At 45.3% G+C, this 27,003-nt stretch overlaps 1 protein-coding gene across 1 annotated transcript in view; it reads right to left on the bottom strand.

Moving 5' to 3' along the window:
• Positions 1 to 26,120, bottom strand: part of T265_03775 (hypothetical protein) — a gene marked incomplete at both ends in the record, with an annotated part of 33,649 nt that extends 7,529 nt beyond the window's left edge. The window contains 7 exons of the mRNA XM_009168328.1: positions 254 to 591; positions 2,163 to 2,416; positions 6,421 to 6,577; positions 9,202 to 9,323; positions 11,566 to 11,676; positions 22,402 to 22,599; positions 25,864 to 26,120. Of these exons, the coding sequence (XP_009166592.1) occupies positions 254 to 591; positions 2,163 to 2,416; positions 6,421 to 6,577; positions 9,202 to 9,323; positions 11,566 to 11,676; positions 22,402 to 22,599; positions 25,864 to 25,869 (1,186 nt within the window). The remainder of the gene's footprint in view (positions 1 to 253; positions 592 to 2,162; positions 2,417 to 6,420; positions 6,578 to 9,201; positions 9,324 to 11,565; positions 11,677 to 22,401; positions 22,600 to 25,863) is intronic.
• Between the last annotated feature and the right edge of the window lie 883 nt (positions 26,121 to 27,003).

The following is a 27,003-nucleotide window of genomic DNA, read 5'->3' as shown; positions in this document are numbered from 1 at the left end:
AATACACTGCATTACTCTACTGATACGTATAGTAAATCCCAGAAACTAGGAGTCAGCTCCTGCCCTCATGAAGTCCAATGTAATGTTTCTTGTGCCACGGGTAACAGACAAAAGATCCTGCAGAGTTGAGAGGCAAACTCGTGCTTTTAACACTACTGCTGTTTGAAAGCTGAACTAGACAAGTGAAACAATAAAACAGGCTGGAAATAAGAATAAAGCCGTCACGTGAACACCGTTTAGGAGAGAAGCTTACCGAGCCTAGCTGACTCGGAAATGGCCTTGAAACGATTGTTGGCTGCGAATTGAGCATCTTCGGCTGCTTGAATATCTTTCATTTTTGCCCGAGCTTTGTCCAGCGCCCGATTAGCTGCCTCGTAGTCTGCAAGAGCTCGACTTCGTCGATAAAGCAAATCTTTTGCAGCCCCTGCATCGCTTGCATAGTAGCGAAGGGTATCCGAGAATTTCAAATCCTCATCAGACGCCAAGCGTACTTGGGTTTTCTGGTAAAATATATACGTAGAAAGGTCAGATTTACACAACTTGCGTCCGTAATTTTCAAAAGGGTATGCGCGCTGTTCAGAATGAACGTACCTGATAGTTTTCGAAAAAGCTGCTCAACACCGAGACAAGGCTGGAACAAAGAACATGTGGAACGTTAGGGAAAACAGTACGGTGAGGACCAGCGAAAGGCTGCATCCATTAGTAGAATGCATTGAATGCTGAAAGAACTGGAAGTGAGCCTTTTCACACTACTGAAGCTCCCACCTACACCCCGATTAACCAAAATTAATAAAACGTGACCCCGACCAACCGAACGGTCTAGACAGAGGAGCAGTATAAGCAAGAGAGATCCGGGTGAGTTTCAACTTAGTCTTCGATAAATTAGTGCAATCTGGTATTCAGGTAACCAATGAGATTGGCGGAAAAGCAGAGAGCAGTTCTAGCTGATGACTGACTAAAATCTCCGCCGGAACTATGAATGGTATTGAAAGTACGGCAAGGCATTCAAGTTTCGGGCCGAATTTATCGAGCTACCTTAAATCAGGTACAGCATATATTCATAAGTCTACAACAACAACATCAACAGTAACGATAACCGAACATTGATTCGTTATGACGCAGGTACTCCTGAGAGGAAAGCTGTAAATGTCAACTCCTCACAACCTGGGTAGTGTAAGTTAGGATCACTTAAAGCGATTCAATATCAAAAAGCTAGCCCCGTTAGGTGTCTCCAATACAAGGAAGTATAAAGTTCTATGGGACCTATCGTAACGTGTGTGTGTGTGTGTAGAAAAGGATGGAGTAAACTGAAACGGGAACTGGAGCAGTGTCTTTTTGATAAAGCCAGAAGGATGAGACCTTATTAAATGGAGTGGAATTTTCAGAATTTACAAGTACCTATTATGAGCTGTCGATTGGTCAAGCAGTAAGTGAAAGACGAGCTTCTCACTATGGGAGTGCATTGAACAGGCAGATTAACTGAGGAATCACAGCGCTAACTGACTAGATTTCCAAAAAATCTAGGAAAGAAATTACTCAATCGCAGAGGCATTCGTACTTGGTAAGACATTTTTTTCATGTTATGACGTTCGGGCACTCTGTGTGGGGTGTATTGATGACAATTCTTAGGTCAATTCGGAGGCGCATTTAAGTATCTCAGATTAAATCTAAACCCTCCGATTGTGTCCATTTAAATGTGAAGTTGAGTGGGCCTTGAATTTTTATTTGAACATTTTAAAAAGTACATCGAGACGGCGCGCAGAAATACTGGGATTAAAACATATTCTACTACATGTGCTGAGCGTGCCATGACTAACTTTCTAACAAAAAACTGGGGATCCAGTAGTGTACGACTGCGTACTTCAGTTGAATTAAAGTGACAGCAACTGGTCGCCTATTTTCAAATCACCACCAAATTTGTCTACCAAACCGGTCATAGTTCCTCGCCTGTTAAGCCAGTACGAATCAACTCAACAGTCGAATGAGCGCCGAGTCACAGGTCATGCATTCAAACATAGTTTCGGGAAGGACTTTTTGGTGAATCGCATTCATCTCGGTCACCGCCCCAGAATGATATCTGACTGTTCAAAGTAACTTCAAATTCAACGGAACCCAAGAGTTCACATAAGTTCAAACAAGGAACGTGGCGGTGACAAACTCACTCCGCTTCCGGTGTGCACATCCGCTCTTTTGGGACCAAATTGTCCAGGGACAAGGTGACTCGCAGCAGATTTTCCGCCATTGATCTCCGATTTCGATTCGCACAGTCCGCGGCAGCGGTGGCATCTTTGATTGCCGAGTGGTACGAGGCGAGAATGCACTTCTCCTCTCTGAAAAACTGGTCTTCGTCTCGTTGGTTGGCAAGACGAAGGGCTTCATCTGCACTCTTAGATACAGACTTGAAGAAATCTGCTGCCTAAAGTGAGGGAATGGACGACAGTGGGACAGGACAACGGAGCGCTTGAAATAGACCAAATACTCACATTGCTATCAGTCCTCCGTAATCATTGGCAGGGAGACAGTTAAACACGAGTGATTTGATGCGACTCCAGTACCATGAGGTCACACAACACATTTCAACGCGATCCTATCGACTTCATGTGACGCAGCCGAGTATGCGTCCCACAGGGTGTTCACGGCGGAGCTGACATATGAAGTTCAGTTTAGGATAGCCCCTTCTATCGAAAAGGAATAAGCCGGAAAACCGGATATATTTTGCCACATGATGGGGAGACCATTCGGTCCTGAGCCAAGCACTCCCAGTATCGCCTTCAAGGAGCACTCATTAATGCACTTCTCCTTGGAACTACTTGAAAGTATGAAAGATGTCACAACACCAATTAGCAGCTCGACCCAGTGCACACGGGACAGAAGCTGGGAGCTTCATTTAACAAACGAGTGATCTAACTTGAAGATAGAGCAACTAAGGTCGACTTCAGTTGGGTGTGCAAAGGAGTTATTACCCAATACACGTACAATGTAATATTTAAGGTCAATAGAGGAATGATGAAAACGTGAAGCATATGCATTACCAAACTTATGAACAGTAAGACAGAGTGAAAGNNNATATATATATATATATATATATATATATAGGCTAGAGGACGCTGGAGGATCGAAAACCTGTTTGCCGAAAATTCGTTCAGCTGAAGCACCCCTTGTGCGCCTAACTGCAGCGCTAACCGAAGCTAACACGAGGGCTGGGTACTGCCAGAAGAGGGAAGTCGAGAGGTTGGGTTCGAACCGCGGGACTTCCGGGTAGGAAATCCGCGCTCTAGTCACTGAGCCACCTAGCCTATTTGCTAACCTATGCAGAAAGCAACACTGGAAAATAGGTACAAACTAATTTGCGAAATTGTCCAAAAGCTCAGGCCAAAGGGTGTGATTAGAGTACACACTATTTACTTCCACATGTCACTGAAGACAGTTGTGTCGCCAGGACGGTCGTGATCGCAATGCAAGACAAACTGCAACCAGATTGAAACGAATCAGAGATTGGACGGCAAGAAATCGCGGCAGTAACCGGTTGCACTTTGTGAGTGTGGAGCAAAAGTTCTATCTGCGTTTTCGTCAGATATGGGGATTCACAGGTGAACGTGTGAACTCTGACACGTTCGTGGAGTCAAAAGGACCAGCAAAAAAGCTCCAAAAAGAGAGGACAATTCCTCATCGATCGTATCTCCCCTATAGACGGGGCAGACTCGAGGATACCACAAAAAACAACCGAATCATGTCATTTATTCAGGCCGGGTCTAAAATGAAGTGTGGATGCAGGGCCTGACCGTCTCCCTTGTTTGGATCGTCGTGCAGCGGTATTCGACCTCGTTCTACGGTATCACTCCGCCTACGCGACGACTGTTTGCGAGTCACCTGTCCGTGCTGTTCACGGGTGTAGTGTCAGGGTCCTTCTTAGTGTAAGTCCACGTGATCTGTCCCATCCATGACTGCACGTTACCGTGGTAACCGCCTCGTTCTTTAGAGGATAACAACAGGGAGGAAATTTAAGTCCGATGCAACACTTCTCGTCAGTACAACACCCACAGAGCAGAACAACGGTAGACGAGATTATTCCCTAATGCATGCTGCAGGGTGCCCATTATCCGCACAATGCTCTCAGCTGCAAAATGTTTACAAATGGAGTGAAACTTTCTACGCCAAAATGTTGCATTTTATTTCGTATGTGCTCAAACCGAAAAGCGTCCTAATCTATGTTCACATTTTTGCAGCTCACCAAATTTGATTGTTCACTGAAGCAACCATGCCTCTGGCTGAAAAGTCCCGTGGGATGGTGTCCCAGCATCGCTGAGACCCCGGGATGCCTAAATTTGAGCTGGTACTCTCAAGTCAATTGTCCGACTGCTTTAGTCCATTACGGAGAGGTCAAAACTTTCGAAAGTTCGATTCCATTGTGCGAATACTGAGTACCACGCTGCAGCGCAGTTCAGGCAGTGGCAGCAAACTTGACGCCAAAATTGCCGCGCGCAAATTGGTTTGAACACCATTGCCAGGCAAAAGCGGCACAGCCGTGAGGTTATTTCCATTGAGTTTTAATACTACTACTCATATTCTCTCGGTCCCCTTGATGACACGGCTTTGAATCATGGGGTCGAGTGATTCCATCCTTGATAAGCGCTGCCCATCAGAAAGAAATAAAGAAGGTCATCTGGGTATTGCTGGCAATCGTATGGAGATTCCCTGCGAGACGGGTCTTCTTTTAATCGTTCATGGATTAAGGTGATGAATAGAAAAGGGGCAGATTTGGTACCATATCACGTACTCCGGGCGAATCACCGAAAAAGCCAGAAAACTATCACCACTGTTCTGTCAACTGAAGCCTCTTTCGAAAGGGGGAAAATTACTCTTGCCCCCAAGATTTAATATCTCCGGAGATGGTATCTACGAGACAAAATGTAGTAGAACGAAACATCGAGATGTACAGAGGGGCACAAACGGAATTGAGAGCCACTGCAACAAACTACGCAGACTGAACACTTTCACGGAAGTTCTACCTGGCGTTGTCGACCTTTTACTCAACGCGGATGAACTATGAAACACAAAATGGACCAAGCAGTGAACAGCGTGGAATCATTCCCAGGCAAACTACCCAGATATGTGGAACACGTAAAAGCCAAAGTTCTGACTTGCGACTCAACATTTGGAACCACTGGTCTCAACCCCTCCCCGCGAAGCTATTCACCGATTGGACATCCCCTGCATCTATTCTCAAACTCGGTGGGGACATTTTCCGTGCTGTGGAGAAATCGTTGCCTCAGTACCACTGTTCTTGAAGATAAACGTTCCGGCCGATTCAACACAGCTCTCACAGTTTGCCGTCACTTATCACTGGAAGGATATGTGAGCAACATCCTCGTTTGCGCTGTGCTGTCTCAATTAATTAATCTCAATTAGTCTCAATTAATTAATCCAATTCACTCAATTTATCAGCTATAGGACCGTGTACCATGGGCACATTGGTTCCAGCTACTGGAGCTTCGATCACCGAAAAGTGTGGAACATAGAACCAAGCCTTGGGGGTGATAGCTTTGATGCACGAGCGCCACTGACTGCGCGAGTGGGCCATTGGTGAGTTGAGTCCTGGAGTTCCCCATCCAGGTAGGCAGCAGTTGTCGACCCGACCAAGTTTATTGATCCGTGCTTTCCTACTTCGCTGTCCGACTGGAGAACCGCTTACGAATTGCTGCCCGCATCTGACGAGAGCAGTGCACTAAAAGTAAGAACCTGAAAACTATATCGTTGAGAAGTAAAAAGTACATACGCTGCACATTTTACTAAAATAAATCTTATTTTCTTGGTAATTTTCTATTCCGGTACCAGGCAATCGATTAAAGAGAAAGTAAAGGTAATTCCGGCGCAGTGGGTGTGAGTAGTTACGGCGCAGTCAGTCACATCAATAAAGCTGACTGATCAAACATTTGCATCTAGTTCAATAGACGCACCACATAGTTACCTTGTACGATCTATCTATTGATCAAGAAACAGATCAGGTGGTAAAAAGTGTTGCCGTAAAGACCGCGTCCAATGCTCCGCACTGTGAAGGTCCATAGAGATCAGTATGACAGCGATGTTTTAGATAACTGATGTCCCACGAGGAAAGAGTGAAATTTCATCATCATCATCATCAAAGACAGCAACATCAGTGTTGCCACCGATGCTTCACTGCCGTACTGAGTGAAATTTAGTACAGTTCGAATGACGGACGTGATTCAACAGAAATCAATCAGCAAAAGAAAAACAGTGAAACTGAGAAGTAGAAATGCGCTAAAAATACCGCCACAGGAAAAAATTTACCACGTGGCGAATCGAGCTTACGTTTCATTCTGGTCGCGAGCTGAACATATCCACAGGCTATCATGAAAGAGAGAAAATTGACAAAGTGGAACCGTCAATGGTGTGACTCACTTTCTCCTTCTTGGTTTTTGTACGAACGCTCAACTCCTGATCGTATTCGAGGAACACTCGAAAGTTGTGATCAAGTCGGAATGTGGGGTGAGTGGCTAGACGCTGGAGGAATACCTCATGCATTGCAACCGTCTTTTTGAAGGTGGCCAGGTATTCACTAAAATACGATAAAAAATGCTATTGATGGCATCTGGTAAGTAAAAGTAGTCGTTCAGCTATAGTTCCCTTTTGATTCACAGCAGCCATGCCGCTCAAAGGAAGTACAAGAGTTGAGATACTGCCAGGTTGCACAGGTCTAAACAAGAGCAGTCAAGATGCCGGGGTTGGGTTCGAACCACGGATGTTCCGGTCACTAGCTCGAGATAGCTCAGTAATTGAGGCTCGGAACTAAAGATTTACCCCTACTGTCATAACTCTTCAGCATGTCAATTCTGCGTCATATGCAAGGCTGAGGAGCAGAGCATGGTCGGATATCACAAGCCCAATGACCGATTGGTGGAGGCCTTGAAGTCGGGCGTTCTTTCTACTGGCAATTTGCGACTACATCATAAACCCATTTTCAGCCCATATGGATTCAACCACACTTCCAAGGTGGCCCCACAACTACCCACATTTGAAATCACTAAGTGTTCTCCCGTTGGGAAGAAGTTAAATCTACTCCTAATGTTTCATAACCTAGCTGTCATGGGTCGCGGACTGGTAGGATAACACCGTGTAGTCTGTCGCGCCGTGATCAGTAACCCCATAACCAAAAGGATGTCGATTGCAATAATGATATCGAGGAATATCTGTTTATCAAACTCGAAGCAAATCAAATCGTTCAGCTGTAGCACCCTTTCGGCGCCTAAATGCCATGCCACCCGAAGGAAGCACGAGGACTGGGCTACTGCCAGATTGCCCAGGCCTAGACAGGGGAAGTCTAGAGGCAGAGGTCGGGTTCGAACCACGGACCTTCCGGTCAGTAAATTCGCACTCTAACCACTTGAGCCATTTCGCCCCTTCATCAAACTCAGAAGTTCAACAATCGCCTACGTGGAATGCCTCAAGGCAAGTGACATAGCGTTGGTATAATCATGTCTAGGGAGAGTCAACCGCGTCCTCCTGATGTTCACATTCATACTGTCACAATCGTGTTCCGTCATCCTGTATTTCCACAACTGGCCATTCGGTATCGCGTACAACTGGACTTGCATTGCTCAGCAAACCAGTTTTGTCAGGTTAATTGATGTAGTTGGTACAGAATGACCTCAGGCAATCTAGGGTTGACCACAAACACACTCTGGCTTCGAATCATCGAGCTCGTGATAGTTCAGGCGCGAACCCCTCCATTGTCTTATCCGTGTTCTTGATCCACACCTTTCATCCACGGGCTGAATCCGGTCGCATACTAGTTGTCTCAGAGTCTGCCCCAGTATGTCTCTATGTCTACTATACGTCTACACTGTCGTTAAAGGTGAACAACCTGTTAACCTCATAGGGGAAACTACTCACAAGGTCGCTGAAAACCGTTCGACTTGTCAGTAGGTTCCTTTATGAAGATATACTGCTATATCTCGAATATCGTGCCAACTGAATCATGAGGCGGCCTGTGTGCAGCACATTCAGCTGGAGGACATCATAAACGAGAAATTCAATTGAGTCTCCCGTGAAAACCAAATTGATTTGCAAATGACTGTATTTCTCGAAAACCTGTTAACCTGTTCGTCGGTTTGGTGCACGTGCCTCACAAACATAAATTCTCCGCTCCACAGCCTGGTTTTCTCAAACAGTAAACCACAAGCACACTGGATGAATGTTTGAGACGTGCGTTTTTTTCAACTGAGGCCTTGGTGTGGATACGAGCTAATCACCTTGTCCGGAGATTTTCTGCGTATTCATGAAAAAAAACTCAGTTTACACTACTCGGCAGTTGTCCGTCTCGTTTGTCTAATTTCAAAGACGCAGTGTAGTTATTCTATTCAGCTCAACCTGATTCGCTCCATAGTTGTGAGATGGACCAATTGGTTAGAGCGCGAATTCACTGACCGAAAAGTCCGTGGTTCGATCCCGAACTCTGCCTCATGAATTTCCCGGTCTGGGCGTGGGCAACCTGGCAGGATCCCGGCCCTCGTGCCTGCTTCGTGTGGCATGGCAGCAATGGCACCGAAAGGGTGCTACAGCTACACAATTTTATTACTGAACGGAACATTTGTGGTTCGAACCCGGACCATGCATCTTAACTGCTCCAGTCTAGGCTTGCATGGCACCTATGCAGCCAGGATGTTGAAGCCGGACAACTAGTGGATTTTCTACTATTCAAACATGAATTTCAGATTTTCCATACAGTTTCATACAGATACAATCGGTAACAAGTACGAAAAATACATGATTTAGCTAGGAAGCAGTGGCTCCTAAAATGACGGGATCTGTAGGTGACCAAAATAGGAATAACCGAGGTGTACAAATCGAACTAGTGAACTACACACGCATCAAAATAGAAGTTATCATCATTTGAACCTTCGGACACTAGCGATCGAGAGCAATGAAGGGAAAAAGGTTAGCATAACAAGCTGATCCTGTGGTGCGGAAGCGAACGCTTGGTGATGAAACCCATGTTCCTTATAGGTGAGTGAACTGAGTCAAGTAATATGGGTACAACGTCGTTCAAACACCCGCAAAAAAGAAGAAAAAGTGAGCAGAATCAGCCTACTGACAGATAGAAATGAACCGACCAATTTCAAAACAACACATAATTAGACGTACAAAACAATATAGGAGAATAACTGGTGTATGGGAACTCACGCCTCCAGCTCAGCTTTCATTTTTTGCAAATCCTCCTTGGGCATCGATCCCTCACTCTCACCAAGTCGTTGAAGTTTCGCCCGTGAAGCATCAAAATCTGGCTTGGGCGGAACTGGGGGGACCTAACCAGAACAGGAATTGAACAAGAGACAGTGTAGACAGCTTGATCAGAATGGGACTAGTTGATATATGTTTGGGCTGGAGAGCAGTAGTAAAAATATAAATGCAATTACTGCACCGCACCCAACGATGAGCGTCATACGCACACTGGTGTGACGAAGAAAATGGACAGTGAAAATTCAATTTCCTCAACGAAACTTAATCATTTATGCTGGGCATCTGCTCTGTATGCAAGGATGAATAACCAAATCAAAATAAGGGACGTGATTAGTTTGGTAGCCAGCAAGCTGAGGGGTCGAATTCAAAGATGTGTACGTGAAGATGTTACACAAGGACGGATCACGGCAACTGCAGTTGCCATAGTTTCCACATCTAATATGGCATCTTCGGACCGATCGGCATTTATCTGCCGGTTGTCATCATCATCATCATCGACATCATGACATCAGTGTTCAACACAGATGCTTCACTGCCGTACAACCATCATTTGCTTGAAAGCCTTATTGTAAGGAAAAGAGTAAGAGTGGACGGGGAAGGGACTTGGTGCTAGCTTGCCACAATCATTCCGAGGTGCCTACACCTCCAGACACTCACTCAGGCAATCTGGATAGAAACTGACAACAAGAACTCCACTGACATCGGTTGGCAGCCATATCTTGTAATGTCTCCAGCAAGTTGTCAAAAGACAGACCGTACGGAATGATCACAACTCGCACCAATTAGGAAAACGAACGACTAACCGGCAACAGACCGAAGGCCGGAATCTCACTCAATTAGAATCAGACGGTTCTTTTAGGTGTTTTCTGGCCTTTCCAGTTGGATGAAATGATTTAGGTCACTCATTTTGGGGGCTTGTTAAGTAGTACTTCTAGGACAGAGGCCTGTATCCGGTCCAATATGTTCGGATAGCGTTTAGTATTTTGCAGGACATATGACCGTCTCATCAGTTGCCGTCCAAAATCCTCCTGGAGGTAAACGATCGATGACGGGTTCCGTTCTTTCATACAAATGGCAAGTTCTTAATATAAAATACAGCAATGTGAGAGACACCAGTCTTCCTGAAGGGTAATGAACTTTCCAGACAACATGAATATTCGCGACAGAGAATAGATTCCTGTAACTGAACGGAGATATTCATCCAAAATGGAAACACGGTCTTCAAGTGCGATTGCAGTCTTCTGGACAACGAGTGACAACGAACCGATGACTGAGACAACCACAAATCTACGACTGAGTTACTCGAGGGGAATCATTAAGCTATCATCATTACCAGGAGATCAGATAATACCCCAGGTTAAACCACAATTCGAGGTTTAGTCGCGTCATAGTCACATGTGGCAAGCAAAAGTAATCATGGCTGGAATCGCGGTGAGGTCAAACTGAGTCGAGAGACATTGATCATGTCTTCGGTTTCTCTGTTGCGATGTATGGCCATATGCATTTAAAGGGATTTACAAACGTCGCTAGAAAGTTCAAGAAGCTACGGAAAAAAAACGGATAAAAACGACGAACTTCGGAAGGACAAGTAAAGCAGCAAAACTAATTGTCCGCCCAAGACAATGCCCGTGAATTTATGACTGCCAGGATTTGATGCATTTCTTTAAGGTAAAGGTTTTCTCTATTTCATTGGTTCCGAATAGTCGCGCAACTGCATGGATATGCTTTTGGACTAAGGCTAAATGGCCGGTTTGTAGAAGCGGTTTGTTCGTCATAATTAGAGGTGAAACTGCACCAACTTACAGAGTCGCAATCGTTCAGCTGTAGTAACCTTTCGGTGCCTAACTGACATGCTACCCGAAGGAAGCCCGATGGCTGAGATACTGCCAGGTTGCCCAAGCCTAGACAGGGGAAATCAAGAGGCACAGGTCGGGTTCGAACCACCGACCTTTCGGTCAGTACATCTGGTCGGAAATCAAGGGCACAGGTCGGGTTCGAACCACCGACCTTTCGGTCAGTACATCTGGTCTCCAAATGCCGAGCCATCTCGCCCCATACTTCAACTTTCAAATATTCCGTTATCGGCAACCGATTCTGCTTTCTTCTGTTCCGTAGTAAGTAGTACTCATTTCCAACTTTGGATGGTAAGAGTTTATTTCAGGTCTTGGGTAAATTCAACTTGTTATGCCGCAATCCGCGGCTGTTGATCAACACAGTCACAAAAAGTTCAAACTGTGCGCAACAACTGAACACAAAAGCAGGACTACCCGGGAGAAACGAGAAACGTTAGTGATGAGTGGCACTCACAATGTGACCTGCGTACGGCTCATGCTCCACCAAGTAGTCATGCAACCACACAAACTCCTCGTGCATCCGTTTGACAGTGAAATCAGTCTGTTTGAACTCCGGAAGTGTGGTCTGTCGGAATGGAAACAACGGAAAGGGTAAGCACCACGAAAAAAGGAATTGTTTCTGCATCGCAAATTAAAAAAGAATAACACCCACAGGGTTAGACGCAAATTCAATAAAAGACTGAGTAGGTTAGGCAGTGTGGCATTCAAAAAGCTTGAGGAAACCAACCCCACTACCTCGGAAGGTGATTTGACGATGAAATAAAATGGTAGGTTGGTAGAGATCCACTACATTGTTAACGTAAAAACAACTCTAGAGGGGACAACGAACAAGACTCTCAACCAAAGTCGCCACATTGACACAGTAGTACGGCGTTCTATTGAATAAGCCGATTCCTAACCTAGGTGATCAGGAGACTGAGTTTGTCACATCACTTCGAGCGATCGACTGACCTGATAGGAGAAATTCTGTGGATGTCAAAGTGAAACCACCTGGCGTAAGTTAGCAGACCATAGAGGTACACAAAACGCTACATCACGATTAGGTTCAGTCCCTCTGAGGAGGTGGAAGAATTTATGTGAGGATCGTAACTCACACACACACACACACACTCTAGAACGAGTCGTCAGATAGAGAACACAAGGAAGGACGTAATCGTTGCGCCCAGGGTTTCCGACAAAATCCCATCAGATAAGGTACATTTCATGCTCGCAACTCTGACGTCAAATGGGACTATTTATAAGACTTAGATATTAGTAACACCTGCTGATGGCCCCTGGAAAAACGTGAGCAGGTACGCAAATGAGATAAGAGAACCGATATTTCAAAGGAGATGACGCCGCGCCGATTCAGTTTTTAAGTCAGCTCATAGTGACCAGATGGCGAAAGCTCAGCCATAGGAACATTCATTCTAAGCTAGCGTTCTCGTCAAAATAGCCACCAAAGGTGCGCAACGTGTATTAACGGCTAAAACCAGGTCAACGCCTCGTATATGGAGTGTGTGGAGACAACATTCTGGCGCCTTCTGGATGCTGCATCGGCAACCGGTATTCGGTGGACACCGGATAATCATTGGCCGTTGGGTTCGCACTATCGGCCAATGAGAGCTCGCCTTGATGCTGGACCAGCAAGCGCCTCGATCTTTTGGCTAATGGAATGCGCGACAAGCGTCTGGGCCGTAGCAGCGCCTTATTGCGAGCGGTGAAGCGGTTTTGGTGCGGAATTCTGCCTAGTACATGATCTATCAACAAGATAAACCATCAGATTCTAATAAGACGGAACACAATTGTATCGGTCCTCTGACACGAAAACACCACAGATTTTACATACAAAAATGTGTCTTGGCCGCTGATATGTACGGTAAGCAGAGAATCTGAGCACTGGAACGCCGAAGAAGAGATACCCTATGAGGACTCACTTCAATTTTTTCCTTGACCTGTACCATAAATCATGATGGCAAAGGCTTGCAGGGATAGAACGCATTTGAAAGCCCATAAACAGTACCAGGTATGAGATCTTTCGTGTTTCTAGCTTGAAAGAGAATTTCCGAAACTCGGTACTGAACTTTGCCGTATCAATTAGTAAAAAGGAAGCAAGGGGTCATCTTTTCACTATTTGGTGCAACTGTACATTGGTATCACTCGTCAAAACATGGCTGTTGATGAACAACCTAGTGACTGGACTGTAAAATGGGGAATACCAAGTTATCAGGTGACTTGTACTCCAGAACTGGTGTAAACATGATAATAATTGTCCACTAGGGGCACCCTTTCTGTGCATAGGTGCTGCGCAACTCAACGGGGACACGAAAACTAAGATTCCATAATGATGATCTCGTCCCACAAGTGAAGTGTCTTTATGCTGAAAAGCCGGGAAACACTGTACTTTTTAAACTCTATGGGGAATCATCAATCCTCCGCACTTCACGAACGTCCGAGGAGTTTTGAATACACAACCTCCCGGCTAGTACTGTGAACACTTAACCGTTCTGTTACCAGTGGCTAATCAGCATCGTGATCAACTCGCAGTCAGAGAGGACACAGCGCCACTCATCTATATCTATCAAGTTGTCATGTGAGCTGACTATCTTTTCATGCGGCGGTTTCTCGGATGGAAGTTTCACGCATCGGGTGAATTGTACTCCTCGTGAGCTACTCATAGATCATTGGCTCCCATCTAATGACTAATGTGTCCCTATCCAAAAAAAATTCTCCCAGCTATTCGTCACATGAACTTTTGTTGATGTCAGATAACGGACTCTATGTCAATAGAGATCAGCTCTATTCCGCTTCTAGTGATGTGATAATCTATGGTCCTTCTACACACTGAGTGACATGGGGAAGACGTTGGCTGCAGATGAGCTGCCGGAATACGAATTCCGTGTGTCACCAAAGGGAGATGAACAGGTCGTCACACTAGTTGCCACTACTACTTAGAGTCATTGCCAGTTTGAGTGTTAATCGAACGAGCATCAACGATTGTACGTTCCACATTGACGTACCGGATTAACAAACTGAAGCCTACCGCGGCAGCTGAACGGGGACTAGAGGAATTCCCGCTGCATTTCAATCGGAGCTATCATGTGCGTAATCAGCTATGATCATCAAGCCACTGGCTCATGATGTGTGAGTTCCCCTACAGTTGGAACATACTATACACTTACGCAATGCTGTGGACTCATCCGAAATAAACACAGTTGTGAGGTGAAACAACAGCTAAGTCTGGCTAGCTTACTGACATTTCCGAACTAGTGTACTACCAAGCAGAGAGACGGAGGCCCGTTTGATCTACAGTCAATTTGTAACCCGGCATCAACTTGCGAGTAAGCGACCCGTTTTACAACCCTAAACGGATACGTCTAAACATATATTGCGAAGCAGGATTGTATGTCACTTCTGTGGCAGTTTGTGTGACTGGCGACGGGGTACCATCGTTGCTGTGCTTTCGTCTATGAACCAAGTCTAACGACAATCGAGGAGCTCAGAGAACGGCAAATTAGCTAGTTTGGGATGACTAACACATTAGTGTGAGAACACAGCTACTGTCCGAAGGCAAGCTGCTCTAAATAATCGAACACACGTCACGAGCTGGCTACGGACCATACGAAGTTATGCGCTGATTGGTCAGAATAGGGGCCAATCAGAACCGAACATTTTTAGCACAGCGCTTCTCGCATGTTCACGGGGATTTTAGCGTGACATTGCGGAACCTAAGAAATAGAGTTTTAATAATTTCCCGTTTGTCACCATGAAGGACTGTTTTGAGCTCTCGTGCCTTTCGATGTACCATAGTGGACAGAACAGGAAACCAAGCGCCAACATGGAAGTTGGACCACCGGCTACCAATCACAACAGGTACCGGAATGGTGAATTAACTTTTAAAAAATCGACTTCGGCGTTCTGGTGTTAAGAGACCGACGTAAGCATTATTTGCCTGCCCAGGTAAAGCAGGCACTGGATCTTGTACTGTATACAGTCAAGCACGTCACTTCATATACATAACCGTAACTGGGGAGGTGTACGTTGGATGGATCTTATCTAACTGGATGAACTGGCGACCCAGAGTTGAGTGGATAGTAAGATCCGAATGAAGAGGGTCCATTTCGAACCGACGCTCCAAAAAAAACGAACGAGGGGAATAGAGTTGAAAACAACTGAAAATCCCGTTCAATGTGTCTGGAAACTCTGTTTCAGCTCCGTAACTTGTCCATGCGGTTCTTCAGTCACTAATTTCAAGCGCTGGGCCACGTCAATAAAACATTAGTTGGTACAGTGTGGCCAACAAAGCCGGTGCGCGGAATACAAGCGAAACCATACCGTCGTAGTTCATCTACCTACCCAAATATGGACAAGCCTTAGTGTAGGAGGAGGTAAGCTTTACAAATGATCGGTAGAACTGGTAGAGGTCTTATTCGAAAATAGTTGAGTGATTGAACGCAGCAAAACCGGGTGATCCCACGGAAACAAGTGAAAGAGGTGAGTTAAACTCCAAAACATATTCCAACTGAAGTTTGTTAACACCCCGTACAAATTTACCAGTCACTTACAAATGTGGCCAAGATGCGCTTCGGTTGTCGGAAAAAGAAGTATTGTTAGTTTTAAAAAAGGGTTTGGCAAATAATCGGTGGATCTGTAGATCACACTGATACTCATTGAAGATGAGTGACAGTCAGCCTACACGATTTAGACAATATATGTAGGAGATTTGGGGACAAAGTGGTTTGGTAATTATACACTGATACGTCCACATGTGCGCACCTTGACAAAGGAAACAAATATGCCTGATAACAGCGGTCAGAACAACGACCACTAGCCAGTTTGAATAACCACGAAAATTTGAAGTACAAAAACAGATACTGTCGGCACTTTTAACAAGGATCTTGCGCGGTTGCGGCAGTCAGACAGTGGTATGGTCCAAGGCGACGGTTACCATGGTTGGTATCAATAAAGCGACGTCCATATTCACATAATACAGACAACGGGGGTGGTATTTGGACAGCTGTCCTGTGTGGACTCGTGTTTTCCAAAGGAAGCTACGTTAGTTAGCTATGTTTTGGCAGAAGAGGGGTACTTAACGCGATCGATGGTCTCGTTGTTGTCCTTAACTTGCAGGACGAGGAACAGAAAAATGCTGACGATATTTGACACAAGTGTGCTGCAGTCACGTGAGTAGTGAGCACATAGCGAAGACCGTGAATGCTGGTAAAAGCGATGGATGGTTCGAATCACGGACCTTCTGGTCAGTAAATTTGCGCTCTAAGCACTGAGCCATCTCGTGATGGACAGAGTGTACATGAATTCGGGGGATCCCTGGCCTTCAGAAACCGAACGTGAGGAGTAAACACTCAGGCCCTGACGACAGCCCAGAGAGATGCTAATATAGGCTCCAATATGGCCAAAGCTGTGCGCCGATCATATGATCAGGCGTCTCGAGACCTGCACATAGTCTGCCCACCTGCGTGCGTCATGACCCCAAGTGGTGTGACAACACACGTTTAGTACAAAACACGCGTGGCGTGTTGAAAACAACATCCGCCTAACAAACAGTGTAACCTACATCGGTCGAACACGAAACGAAGTGACTGTATGCATACCAATCCAACAAATGCCACGGACACATTGTGACTGATCAAGAGTCGTTTATCAGGAGAGTGGATCAAGTCAGGTGCAACAGCGCAAGGAAAAACTACGGTTATAAATTTAATTATATTACAAGCACCAAAAGTGAAAGAGAGAGAAAAAGCGGATAAAGGAGGGACCTAGTGCTAGTCTCCAGCAATCGGCTAGACAATGTGGAGAGAAACTGCCAGAATGCCCCCTGGACATTGATTAGCCGCCATTTCGTTCAGCCAAACGAAGAGACGTGACGGGGAGCCTATGCTGGAAAGCGCACCGTACCAAAGACACTCAAACACTTCGTAATCTTTTTCACCCTTTTGTCAAGCCATACGTTGTCCACCTCGCAAAGTGCGAGGTGGACAACACATGACATTATAAAACTGCCCCACGAACCGCTAGGACGCTGAAGTTCCCAGTACCTGAGAGTATTATGACAACCAACATCATTCATTCGCTCCATTCCGACGGTTTTTTTTACTCCGTTAACCTCACGACATTTGTGTACAAATTGAGATCAAGGAAGGGCACGCAGATGGTGGGGCAGTCGTATGGAACTCGAGGCATGGTTGGATACTTTGGATGGACCATGACAGTGAACCTAGTGTCCGGCTATCCACCCGCTGGTATACTATAACCAGAAGTATGGGAATATTAAGTAACGCTAAATTTAGATAGTTCATACCACCGTTCGTTCAATGAAACAGAAATAGGAGGCTATGCGAAGCTCTAAAAAGTCACAAGTATTGTCGATCATCACAACTCCGATACAATGTGGATAGAAAGTAATTGAAATCAAGAAAGTTTCGAGGAAATATTGAAGAAATAAGGCACTTCGAAAAGAACAATGTTTGTAGACCAAGTTAAGCAGTCCACTGTTGGGAAATTTTGTTGCCAGCGGGACTTCTGTGGAACGATCATTGCGCCAAGCTATATTTTTCGGGCAAATTAACGACGGCTTTAAACACTAAGAGGAACTGAATTCTAAACACTTCCTCCTGTAAATCTCTATTCGGTGAGTTTATTTGTGTCCAGTATATGACAGGAAGAAATGCTCCTTTGTAAGGACCCAGATGGCAGGACCTGAGGACCAGCTCATCGAATAATGACGAATAATCCAATAACGACAATGATAATAAATGTTGAGCGCCCTTTGGGTACTCAGATGCTATGACACCCGAAGGAAGCACGAGTGCTGAGATACTGCCGGGTTGCTCAGGCATAGACAAGAACAGTCGAGATGCTGAGGTTGAGTTCGAACCACGGACTTTCGGATCAGTGAGTTCGCGCCTTAGCTATCTCGAGCTCCTTCATAGACAATGGGAGTGAATGAAACATTTCATCAGGTTACCAGAAGTCAAACTTGGTCCTGCAGGCGTCCACACAACTGGAATGTCAACCCAAAAGACCACTAACACCACTGTCATCATCATTTGTTGATGGTGACAAGAAACTTCAGATGATTTGTTACATCTCCTAATCTTGCAATACAAAGGTGTAAGCTTCACTTGTGAGCTTGTGTTATTTGACTTCTTCTGAACCGTTCTGTGATCGCCAAAGAACCAGGTCTTGATGTAACTTTGCATCATAAGCTGACTCATTCTGGACTGTATGCGATTCCTTGAACGCGGAACGAGTTAGTTTAAACTGTCCGGCGTATAGAACTAACAGGATACGTTTTGATGAAACCTACAGAGACTGTTAATACCAAAAAGACGCTACAGAAAGCTAACTACCCATTATCTTTCGTTGAGAAGTCGCTCGATCAGTCACAGGTAAGACGGAACTCAAAAACCGGAAGCGTCTTATCAGTTTTTCAGATCCCTAAGGGACACAAAAAGCTATGCGAATTAGTTCGACTCCACCAGAATCTCTAACATACGCAGCATGCTCAAAATTGACAATACCATTGGAAGACACTTGGTACATTCAGATGATCAAACTGATTGCGTGTACAGACCTCGTGCACATAGCAGGGACGAGCAAGTAACTGCAAATCCACGTTACGAAATGGGAAAAACATCCTCCACCCTAAAATCAGTCTAGATACCAAAAACTGGATAGACACTCAACCATTATGCTACATTCATTAATAGACAGAACCACGTCTTATTTGACCGGGTTCAGGCCTGTCAATGCAAACACACACGCGGAAGCTTTCGCATGTCATATGGGGAGCCAGTCTCAATCGGAACTATCGCCAGTCCATATCTGCAGTGTGGTTAGCGCTTATGAACATTTAAGTGATAGCCTGAGCAGCTGACCCACAGCTTAACCTACACATGTGACTTTCTTACATCTTACATCTTTATCCGACACCAGTAATGCCATTGCTTCCTTCGTCTCTGTTATGATCTCGATTACTGGGTTGTCGACGGCCATCCACCGTAATGGATGGGGGCGAGATCGCTCAGTGGTTAGAGCGCCAATTCACTGTCTTGGAAGGTCCGTGGTTCGAACCCGACCTCTGCCTCTAGACTTCCCCAGTCTAGGCTTGGGCAACTTGACAGTATCCAAGCCCTGGTGCTTCCATCGGGTGGCATGACAGTTAGGTGCCGAAAGGGTGCTACAGTTGAACGACTCATTCATTCATCCATAGTGATCGAAACGTTGACTAACGTTAGTGAACTACACCCAGTTGCATACCAACTTGGTTTCGACGACAGGACTCGCCCGTAGCCCAGCTGAATCTCTCGTTCATATTGTTTTTGTGCACTAGTAACCAAAGCAGCACATGACAAACCCAACTCACAATCTGATCGTCATGAATAGGGTGCGAATATTCCCAAAACATGCACTTATTGGTTGTTGGTCTGTTCGCCGAGCTTGGCAGACCAACAACCAAGCAGTGCACCCGAGCTACCTATATTCCAAAAGGTTGCCAACATGCACCTATATTCTTGGAATATACCAGTGCGAGTCCACTATAGATGATTATGTCACTTTGCCGAATATCCCATAAAAATGGCGCAAAGCAGAAAGTAGCCATTGGTATTATCGAACGCGGAAGCGGTATTCACTAGGACTCCAAGTAATGGTAGGAACTAAGCAAGATACCTGATGCCTGAAGAGATCAACTTCTGAAGCCATCAGCTATAAAGCTATGTCTGTGAAGTAATTAGACACTAGGAAATCTTTCACGATACCCCGTTTACTGAAACGCGTGGCCAGCGATCTACTGAGATTCCTTTATTATATATCAGGCCTACGTATATCGATCCACCCGTTTTTTAAAATACCACTCGTCTGTCGGAGTAATAATGCCTTACGCGGCCATCTATACCTGACCGTCGAACACAGTAGAGTCCTTCAATAAAGCTCCATCGAAAGAGGGGATAACCCTTCCACTAAAAATACTTCACTCCGATCCCATGAGTAATAATGCCTTACGCGGTCATCTATACCAGACCGTCGAACACAGTAAAGTCCTTCAAGTAAGCTCCATCGAAAGAGGGGATAACCCTTTCACTAAAAATACTTCACTCCGATCCCATGAGATTTAAACCTTTTTAAGGTGACGTGTCCAACTCCGAGATGGCTCAGTGGTTAGGAGCGCAAATTTACTGACCGGAAGGTCCATGATTCGAACCCGACCTCCGCCTCTCAACTTCTGTTCAAACTTGGGCAACCTGGTAGTATCCCAGTCCTAGTGATTCCTTCGGATGGCATGGCAGTTCGGCACCGAAAGGGTGTTACAGCTGAACGCGTCCAACTCCCAACAAAGACCATACTAGGTATCATAGTGGTTCACAGAGTCAGAATGCAAAATTCACACACTAGGCTTTCGTGTATTCCAACACTGAGAGGATATCGGGATAGTGCTTCCGAAATATTTACAGGCCTCACATCAACTTTTCAACTGGCTAGCATACATTTTTACTCTCTACAGAGACAGCGTTCAGATATTTAAGCACCTTCCGGAAGATATCACTTAAAAAACCATTTGTGGGTGATCGGTTCATGTGCTCAGTTGCAGCGACTGAGTATTTTTCATTCAGGACGGGCCATTTAAAATACAACAGCCTTTCACCCACAAAGACCTCTCAAGATGAACGCACTCGGTTGTTTTACGGGTGCTGAAGACAACTATATAAATGGATTGGCGTACCCCAAGTTCCCGAAGGCTAGCATTATTTTCTGGGACGTTGCACGTATCCAGATAGCCATTAGGACGGGCCAAAATGACATTGTCAGGTCACTGGTGCACAAATGTATATTCCAGGGTATATGGACTGTGATTAGCATTGCTGCAAAGCTGTGCATCATCGACAACATGACATCAGTGTTCAACATCGATGCTTCAATGCCGTACAACCATCATTTATTTGAAAGCTTTGTTTTAAGGAGAAGAGTAAGGGTGGACGGGGAAGGGACTTAGTGATAGCTTAACACAATCACTATGAGGTGCCTACACCTCCAAACATTCACTTAGGCAATCTGGATAGAAACTGACAACAAGAACGCCACCGACATCGGTTGGCAGCCATATCTTGTAGTGTCACCAACCAGGCACAGTGAGGATCACGCGGTCCCCATCCTGGAAGGCGAGTAGCACCGACAGCACCCAAGCGTTCCTTGATCTCCTTCATACTCCTCTGCCAAGTCAAGGGTTGGCCACCTCTCTGTTTACGCCACTCTGAATTGGGCATGGAAAACTGCACTCTCTTTGGCAAACGATAGTTCGGCAGACGCGACACATGTCAAACCAACGCAGCTTCTAGTGCTGGACACATTCTTCAATGGAAGTACCCGTTGCACAACCGAAAACGCGCTTTCCTATGGATTTGCCGACACAAACCCACACGAGCTATGGTTCTGAGATACTGAAAACATACCCGTTGAGAGCAATCATTGGATTCCATCAAATTTAACCCGAACCCAAATCAGCAACGATGTTTCAGCTTAAGCAGCCTTTTCATTTACCTGGTACTGATTGCCCCGGGTTGCACAAGTAGCGTTTACGAAGAAGTGCTCGATCTACAGAGTACCCGTTTTGTCTTGACTTGGTTATCGAAAACTGAGTCACGTGTATTATCACTTGCTCGTGACGTCGGTAAATGGGACTCTTTCAAGAAAGGCCACTCCCTCAAGCAAGATAAGTTGAACTGCTTCATGTAAGTGGCCTTTGTTCGGGAGGACTGTTGTAATGCAGTAGCCAGTGATTATCGTTAGTTGCACTGTGTGTTGGAGTTGGACGAGCACAAATCGTAAATCCCTGGAAAAGTGCAATTTTCCATCTGACCTTGAATTAAAGGATAGCTTACCAGTCCAGATTCGGCAGATGCGTTTTGCTTCCTTCGTGAAGGCAGACATCAGAGACGGGGGGAAATAGCGTGGGTATTTATGACTTGAACAATATGGAATACACACAAACCTGGTAAGCGGTGGCTGGGATATGCTCACGGCATCTGTTCCAGTACAAACTACATAGGTGGGGAAGGGTCATCAACCAAATGAATCATCAGCCACACAAAATGGTCAAAATTTTCACTCATAAAACAGCAAACAAAAGACTACAGAAGCCATCTCATTATTTGCTTGGGATAAAACTCAGAGAAGTGATGGTATAAATCATACACTTGACTTGTCGCACAATCTTAAAAACAACAGGACAAGTTATGGATCATGCGATGGAGAATATCGTTTAGGACGTGGAAGAAAACATGAAGCAACATACCTTTGTGTGAACAGTGAAGAGTACTTTGTCCTTGTCGCTCATTGCACCAGAAATATCGACGACCAGTGATGATTCAGGACTCATATCTAGCGACTCGGTTCTCGGTCTGGAAGTTGGTTGTATCTGGGGAAACGCGGAGCCTCCACCTATTGATACCGTATCGTGATAGATACTAGTCGAGTTTTCATCCACGTAGTCCTAGGAGCCAGATACAGAGTGAATTAACAACCGGCAGGTGGGAATTTCTAGGAGAACATTGAGTAAACCTCCAGCTGGAATCTTCGGATGACATAGCTAACTTGAGCGCACGCAGTTAAAGCAGTTCATCCTATCTACCAGAAATACATCTTTTCCAATCTAAACAATCACGAATTGCACGTGTGTAGTCCATAGTTGTCAAAGGACAAGATTTAAATAAAACATGACAAGAGTTTCTGAAACTAACAAATGAGGGTTGTTGAACAAGTAATTTGCCATCTAATGAACTGTTCGGTAAGCTCATTCTCGTTTCTCGTGCTCTTTATTATCATCATTACCAGAACTACTGACACCACGGACAGCAATACACCAGTAATGGAAACTGGTGCTCAACCGTCATAGAATAATAGAAGGATGAAAAGAGGTATTCACTGTAAAAAAAACATTCCTAGCCAAAACGGTAGAGAACGCCTTCCGAAACCGGCGAAATAGACAGCTCAGTGGGATGGGCACAGCATCCTCATCCGACACAAATAGCACGCACCACCGCAGACCAGAGTTAGCTACGCAACTCGGCTACGGAGTGACAACAAGCCCATTACGGGGACCGGCTACGTGTCATGTCCTGCGCAAGGTGAATCACGTGGAATCCGCCGAAGAAAGCATAAAGATAGTATAGTGCTCAATGTACTGCAAGACGCTGTGATGACATCACAGGAGTGATGTTGTGTTAAATTTTGAGGTGAAGAAATCATGGGTGAGGAATCGTTAGCCATTACCGAGATATGGAGGCAATTGATGGTATGCTCCCGAGAGTGGGGCGTGTCCCGCTTCGGAGCAAAAACAAACTATACATAACGGAACCATAAACAGGATTGATCAGTTCCAACAGGATGTGGGAAATGAAGCATTCGATCGATATCCGGTTGGAGTTATGGTTGTGAAAGAGCCCTCTAGAACAACTTTGACTGAAAACTACCACTAGCGTGAGAGCAATCAAGTATAAAAACGGAGAATTAAAATCCTTCACGCCGATGAAATGGAAGTTCACGGTCCAAAACGGAGTTTGCCAGGAGGACGATAGTTAAACAGGCATCGGTAAGAGCGAGCTGGGGGGTGACTGAAGGCAGGAGAGCGGAGATTATGAATTAAACATTGAGATGCATAGCAATGCGTTAGCTTGTCGCCAAGGGATCCGCGGTTGCATCGCACAACAAACACATTGAGAAGTGTTTCATCGATGATTTCAATATGCGAGCACGTTTCCGTGATTGCAAAGAAGGACAGATCATGTGCCAATTCCATATCACTGATATTAACAACACCTTGTGTGTTTTCGGTCCCGCAAATCGTTCAAACACTTCGCCACCATTACTGCAACTCAGGTCGGAAACAAAGTTCTGTCTTATGGTGGACAATCGACCGAGATGGCCCAGTAGCGAAGGCACAGGTTTACTGACGGAAGTTCCGGGGCTCGAACCCAAGCCCGGCGTATTGACTGTTTCTGTTTAGCCTTGGGCAACCTGGTAGGAACTCTGCCCTCGTGCTTGACATGGCAACTAGGCACTGGAGGGTTCTATATCTAAACGACTAGTATTTTCGTTACCAACCGAACACAACAATACCGTGAGATTTGTTAGGCTTCCGTTGTTCCCAGTACCTGCAGTTATCTAATTAAATTCAATGGTATCCCGATTGTGGAGGAATGGGCACCTGAATAATCGTCTAATTCTAACATTGGAAGACTAGAGCTGTGTCAGAAATGGGACGATAAGTGGGGAATGAAAGAAATCGTGCATAACATTCAGATGAAGAATAGTAGGAGATCGAAGAGCTTTAGTGCGAGCCACGCCCACTTGGTATACTTATAGCCCCTGAATGAGTCATACACTGGCTACTGCGTGCCCTAGACTAAAAGGGAGAAGCGAAAATCGGGTATAACAAACGGATGTGCCGATAACAAAATGTTCCACATGGGGCAGACAAACCACTTGTCCAGAGTTAAGCAAAATGAAGGTTTTATCTCATATTGCCAATCATAGTGACAATAACCAAAGGATTCAGAAATTCATCAACACCAGTCACCATACAGTTCCGATAGCTGAAGGTATACTAGCTGAGTACGAATTCCGGTGCCGGCTGCAAACAAAACGCCCAAGAGGGATAAATAAACCTCTTGTTGATACTATTCTTCATCTTGATGTGCTTCGCAAAGATCGCCTCAAATACGAGTTGGCACACTATTCACAAACGATAACATAGACGAGAAATTCACGCAATTGTCTCGTAAACACTAGTTTTCAAACGAGTGTTTTGTCAATTATGCGTAAAATCTGGTGTTCAAGCAGAAGACAAGGTTGATGGAGCCTCGATGACTACGCTTATTTGACGAATCCCAGCGCGGATAGAACCGGCAGGTGGCTGCAGAAGAGTTTGTAGCCACATTCTGAGCATTGTACCTAACAGTTTGGCGTGCGCGCACCATTCCTATATTAGATCCAGCAATAGTTAATCCCATTTAACATTACGTCGGGCATTGAAGGCTCGGTCCGAATGGAATTCTATGACAACTGGTAGCTTATTAAGGGTGTTTGCTACTGATTGCTAAAGTCTTTACGAAGTTCTACTATCGTTCTTCGTTTGGAAAGGAGGTGCTGGTGTACCCTGAGCAGCCCACCGCCTCCGAGTTGGAAGATTCGTGAGTTGGCACCCTCTAGAAAGAAAACGCCTGGAGGACCATTAGATACCCCCCAACTGCCTTTCTACCATAGATAACTTAATAGTTTTTGGTTGGTTCGCCGTTGGTGAAGCAGGCAGTAGTTCGCTGCTGGAACTTAGCGCGGTGTTCCAGAAGTCAATGCAGGGTGAAAATTTTACACTTGCAAGTAGTGCATCTCACCTAGTTCACTGTGAGTATTCCCTGTCTCTACAGGACCCAGCATTGATCGCTTTGCACTATCTTCAGAGGCAACTTCTGTGCGTCCGTCTTCGGTAGCAGCCCTAAACCTCTATACCAATTTTATAACCCCGAAAGTCGGTTGACTAAGATATCTTCAATAGTTAAAACCTGAAGCCAGCAGGAATACAGGCTGCTTGTGCTCGTACGTTGGATCATCTCCGCAGTGATATTCAGTGTCTGTCGAAAAAAGAATTCACAATGCAAATGCTAGACTTGAGCTGACTGCTGTGCAGTGAGTATTCGAAGGATACAATAAATACATTAGATATTGCCCTCGAAAAGTCCGAGGAAGCACTATGACTTACCATCATTTCCAAGTACAAGAGCTAGTCCACGTGTAAACTGGTGTCTGTGTCCGCGGGGGTAAGAAGTTTGTGAACCAACTAGTTAGTAAGTTCGGCAGATGTGCACACGACTAGGAAGTAGAAGAGTCGTAGACTAGGACTGCAAGGTATTTGATATTGCTCGCCGTTCCGGAATGCGTAGCTGAAAGTAGATCAATTGTCCCCACCACTAGATGCAGCGGGTGCAGCGAGATTAGCGGTGTTATGGTACATATCGGAGAGAACATTATGGAAGTGCACCTGAATAAGAGAAAAAACTGTCTAGAATTGGATGGGCGCTGGAAACGTGAGAGAGTATGAGCCAACTTTCTATGACGTTGGGTAGGCGGGTACGTCGTGTCATGGGAAACAGTACTGGGAGGCAAATAAACCGGTCACACTGCGACTTTCAAGACTGTTACAGTGGGAACAAACACTATGAAGAATTGAGATGCAAGAAAAGTGTGTGTAAGTGTATGCATTCCGGGTCGATGGGACTATGGCAGGCTACAATAGAGGTGTTAACCGAGGATATACAAGATATGTTTACGGGACTTTGATGGCATACCGGTACAGAAATAACACGTGTGGAAGCACTGAAGAGCGGCGATGGACTAATGGATGTAGATATTGGAGTGGAGTTTGAGAAGAGCAGCCAAACAGACTTGACCTACGGCAACGACTGGAGGTCATTTTCTTGTTGAAAGGTTCGGGAAACAGCCCATTCGAGGTTTGTTTTAGGGTATGGGTGTTCGTGGCATAGACAAGCGACCAAGGATACCTGTTTCAGAGGGGATTGTAACCGACAAGACAAAACTGCGACCAATCTGGAATACTAAACTTATGGCTACGGAGATTGGTATTACGAACGGCGGGGAAATCCGTTGAACCTGTACTGGAAGGCACGTAAAGTATACGTGAGCCAGCTAAAAAAAGTGCCGGTATGTGAATAGCGAGGGCAATTAAACTGGGGCAGCCGTCTTGGGTAAGAAAAGCGCCGGGAGAATGGAACGATTTTAGTTGCCGTAATGCTACACAGATTAGGATATAACCTGTTTCCATTTAAATTAGTCCAGAAGGGTCGCTATGTATACAGCATTACCTTTGTTAACTAAGACAGAA

Source organism: Opisthorchis viverrini, assembly GCF_000715545.1.
Source record: "Opisthorchis viverrini unplaced genomic scaffold opera_v5_60, whole genome shotgun sequence".
NCBI classification, from domain to species: domain Eukaryota; kingdom Metazoa; phylum Platyhelminthes; class Trematoda; order Opisthorchiida; family Opisthorchiidae; genus Opisthorchis; species Opisthorchis viverrini.
Note: the sequence above shows the minus strand (reverse complement) of the source record. Positions and strands in the feature narration are given on the sequence as shown.